Raw genomic sequence first — 4,059 nt, 5'->3', positions numbered from 1 at the left:
TTTCATTAACTTGAACTATATATGGATGTTAATAACTGATAACCATTTTCCTTGAATATTTTACTTTTAAATGTCTCATGTAGACTCATATGTGTTATTCAATGTCGTGATGTGACATAAGTTCCCTGCTAAGCTGTGTTCACCTTTGTTTTGTTGTGAACAAGATTTGTCTGTGTTGTGGTTTCTCATTCTTTTGAACTTTAACAAATTCATGACAGATATTTTCAAAGTCCACGCCATTATCTTTTTAATGTAAATTGATTATTTTCAGAAACTGGGAGTCGGAAATTTACTAGGGGAGGATTTGCCTCATAGATATGTAAAATAAACTTATAGAGGTCAGAGGGTGATGACTCATGGCCTCGTGAGAAACAACAAGAAGGCTATCTCCAAGCGGGGAAATAATGATGACCAAGATGGAGCTATATAAACCAATGACATAGTAGTCTCTAACTTCTTCTTCGCTCTCACCCCCCCCCCCCACACCCTGAGTTAACTCATACAGGAGGTTGAACATGCACTGGGGATTTTGATGATGTCACCAAATGCCATGAAAGTTCTCGTGATGACGACCATCACCCACCTCCTGTGAAAACTAGTCGTAAACTGGCATGAAGTGTACGTAAACCCGTCATGACTGTGTGGCATGTCGGGATGAGAATTTTGAAATGTTCATAATTTTGGTCACAACAAACTTTCGCAAACTATTCGTGAACTCGTCGTGACCTCGTCGGGACGATGCGGGAGGATGCGTGCCAGTGCATGGCAATGCGTGCCATGCCACGACTATCACTAACTGCCATGAATAGTTCACGAACAGCTCACGTCGAGTTCAAGAGTAGTTGACGACATGTTCACGAATATGCACGAGCTGCAGCATGGCCGTGCTTTCCCACTGACATGGTCACGTGTATTTCACGCATTGATGGCACGAGCAGTTTACGACTAGTTTACGCACTTCACGGACAGTTTGCGCATATCACGAGCAGTTCACGAACAGTTCACGAACAGTTCACGAGGTGTTCATGACTACTGCATGACAGTGGGGCTCGCGTCGGTGGGGCTCAAGTCTCGATGTGATCCTAGAGACACAGCAGGATCCAATCGAAAGCCAGAGACAGCCATCCAGTGAGGACGAGGCTAACAGAAAGCAGAAGTGGGTCCGGGTGTCCAAGAAAGAAATCCCTGAATACCGCTGAATAGAAGAGGCCGAGTTTATGTTGGCCGAGCTTGTGAACCCCCAGCTGTATGACAAGAAGCAGAAGGAGTGGCTCAACGTGGCGGCCAAGAACAGTCAGTGGGACCGAGTTGGAGAGCAGCTGGAGCCTCCTGCCACTGGTGTCCAATGCAAGACTCATTACAAGAACTTGAGAACCAGGGTGGGGAATATTATGAAGGAGAAGAAGAGTGGAGCTGGCCAGCCACAAAGGAGTGCCCGTGATGACCAGATCACGGAGACCTGGAGTTTCCTGATACAACACATCGTCCGGGGAGACTCAGTCCCCAGTGAACAGTTTGCTGTCCCAGAGTCAGTTGCAGTGACAATCAGCGACAATGGCGATAATGAAGTGATGTCCACAGGTTCCCAGAGCCAAGCATCTACTAGCAAAAGGAAAGGGCAAGGGCAAGGGGAAGCAGTCCAGGCCACCAACAACCCAGACAGCCACCACAACCGCCTACACCTGGGTGATCCAGAGTGACCTTAGTGATGTAGTAAAACAGGTGAGAATCCCAATGTCTACATGCAGATTGTATTCCAGTTTCATCCATTGCTTTTGACATGGAATGTGCAATATGTTGCATTTAAAGGCTGTACTAAATTGTTACAATGTTTGTATGTTTCAGATCCTCTCCAAAGCAGGTTCCTTGGTGGCCACCCACTCATTGACCGGCCAACACAAGATCGTACACTTTTTTGCGTGCCTGCTGGAATGCCACATGCAGGCCATCCTAGAGGACTCCTGGCATGCATTCCAGATAGACTGTCTCAACCTTGTACACTGCTACAGGCAGTAGCATCAGCTCTCCCAGCAGCCACATCAACTACCACTCATGACCTGGCCAGGCCCACAACAGCAGCAACCTTGGTAGCCCCCTCAGCAGCAGCAGTTCTGGCATCAACCTCAACCAGCCACCTTGCAGGCACCACCAGAGCAGCAGCAGCAGCAGCAGTGGCTTCAGCAGCAACCTCCAGCAAGTCAGCCATCACTTCTAACCTGGATGCGTGGATGCCGCCACAGTCACCACAGTCTTCAGGTCAGTCCTCCTGGCCCCGTACCACGGAGTGGCAACCATGGATGCCACCTGCACTGTCAGCCACCCTTGTCTAGGCTCCCTTCACCAACAACTTCAGTGTTGTCGCTGTCAGCCACCTTCAAGACACCTGTGACACCACTCAGCTTCTTGGACTGTGATACTTGTACATATTTGTTGTTTGCTGTTTTTATGTTAATAAATTGTTTTCTTATTTCAAAACACTGGTTTTTCTCTTTAACCTTAAAGTAAAGTGAAAAAAAAACGAAAGCAAAATGAAAAAAAAAAATAAATGAAAAAAAAAAACGAAAAAGAAACCAAAAAAATAAAGGGCAACGAAAAAACAAACGAAAAATAAACGTTTCTTTTATTTCAAAAATGGAACAACTGTGGATGCAGCTCATGGAGCTACTACCATTCTTTCTTGCTAAAGGATAGCACCAGCAAGGGACATGTAGTAATGTGACAGGTAGTCTCACTGATCCTTTGCATCCTTCTGGGTATGATGGCCAGTTAGAGGCAGCAGTCCTCGCAGGTGTCGGTCAGTCCTCCATCCACCAGAGATCAGATAATGTGTGTCCGGATCTTCGCGGTCCACTTTTGAAATTGCGTGTGGATATCTTATGACGATGAGGTTGTGCAGGACACAGGCACACATGGTGATCAGGTTGATGGTGTCAGGGTGCTGATGCATTGTTGTCAAGAAGCAACGGAACCTTTGACACAAAATTCCAAAGGCATTCTCCACGACATGTAGGGCATAAAACAACCTGTAGCTATATGTATGCGTTCTCGTAGGATCTGTGACTGATGGGAGAATGGTTTCATCATCCAGGTTCGGAGAGCAAAGGCGTCATCCCCTACGAAGTGATAGGGCACTGGCTGTTCATCATTAGGGAGTGGTTCTGGTTGAGGCACTCCAGCTCTGTTCGCTTCTACAGCATCATGCAAGGAACAGCTACTCCATGTTCCTCCATCCGACGCACCACCCTCTGCATAAACATCTACATAGAGGAACTTGTAGGTAGCATCTGCTACTGCCATCAGTACAATGCTGTGGAAGCTCTTGTCGTTGTAGTAGTAAGAGCCAGCAATGGGTGGCTTCTTCATGGCGATGTGCTTGCCGTCCACAGCCCCCATACAGCTGTGGTAATTCCATCTGAAGCTGAACCTGGTAGCAACTTCCTTCCCCTCCTCTTCAGTTTTGGGGCAGGGCAGCGCTTCGTCCTTGTAGACCGCAATGATGGCTTTACAAACCTCGGGTATGAACTTGCAGATGGTACTTGCTTCAACCCTGAAGCTGTACTGCAGACTTGGATAGGAATTTCCAGTGGCTAAAAATCAGAGTTGACTACAACTTGAAGCAGTTCCTCATGAAGGTGGACTGCTTCTGGAGGCGAGGGGTTAACTTCTCAACCATCTCTTGGAATAGGTCAGCTGTGATTCTGAGGTAGTTTTTGTAGCCCCTTTGATCTTCCTTGTGGAGTTCAGTCAGTAGACTGTCATATTGTCCAAACTTTTGCCTCCTGGTCAACCATTCCCTGACTCGCACTTTCCTTTGTGTCTTTCTTCCAGGTGGAGTTGCCTTTTCTTGCTCTTCTGCCTCTTCCAGCCTGTTCTACTGCTCTTCAACAATGGCTAGAGCAGCTGCCAGGTATAGGCATCTTCTCTTCACTGTAATGATTGTGTCTCTGGTATTAAGCATGTTGTCTCTTCCCCAGCTAATCCAAAAATGACCAGGGATTGGAGAGCCCCCGTTTTTATATGGCGTGCCCAAGTCGGCATGACACAGTCCGAATTGTGAAA

The 4,059-nt window shown here is 47.1% G+C and overlaps 1 protein-coding gene across 1 annotated transcript; it reads right to left on the bottom strand.

Annotated features, from left to right (window-relative positions):
* Positions 1-2,952: 2,952 nt before the first annotated feature.
* On the bottom strand, positions 2,953-3,958 carry LOC137639473 (uncharacterized). The gene is made up of 2 exons (XM_068371744.1): positions 3,876-3,958; positions 2,953-3,565 (listed from the first exon to the last, which is right to left on the bottom strand). The coding sequence occupies exons 1-2, from the start codon at positions 3,956-3,958 to the stop codon at positions 2,953-2,955; spliced, it is 696 nt and encodes a 231-aa protein (XP_068227845.1).
* Positions 3,959-4,059: the final 101 nt, after the last annotated feature.

This window comes from Palaemon carinicauda, chromosome 4, assembly GCF_036898095.1.
Source record: "Palaemon carinicauda isolate YSFRI2023 chromosome 4, ASM3689809v2, whole genome shotgun sequence".
NCBI classification, from domain to species: Eukaryota; Metazoa; Arthropoda; class Malacostraca; order Decapoda; family Palaemonidae; genus Palaemon; species Palaemon carinicauda.
The sequence above is the reverse complement of the archived record's forward strand: the minus strand, read 5'-3'. Positions and strand labels throughout refer to the sequence as shown.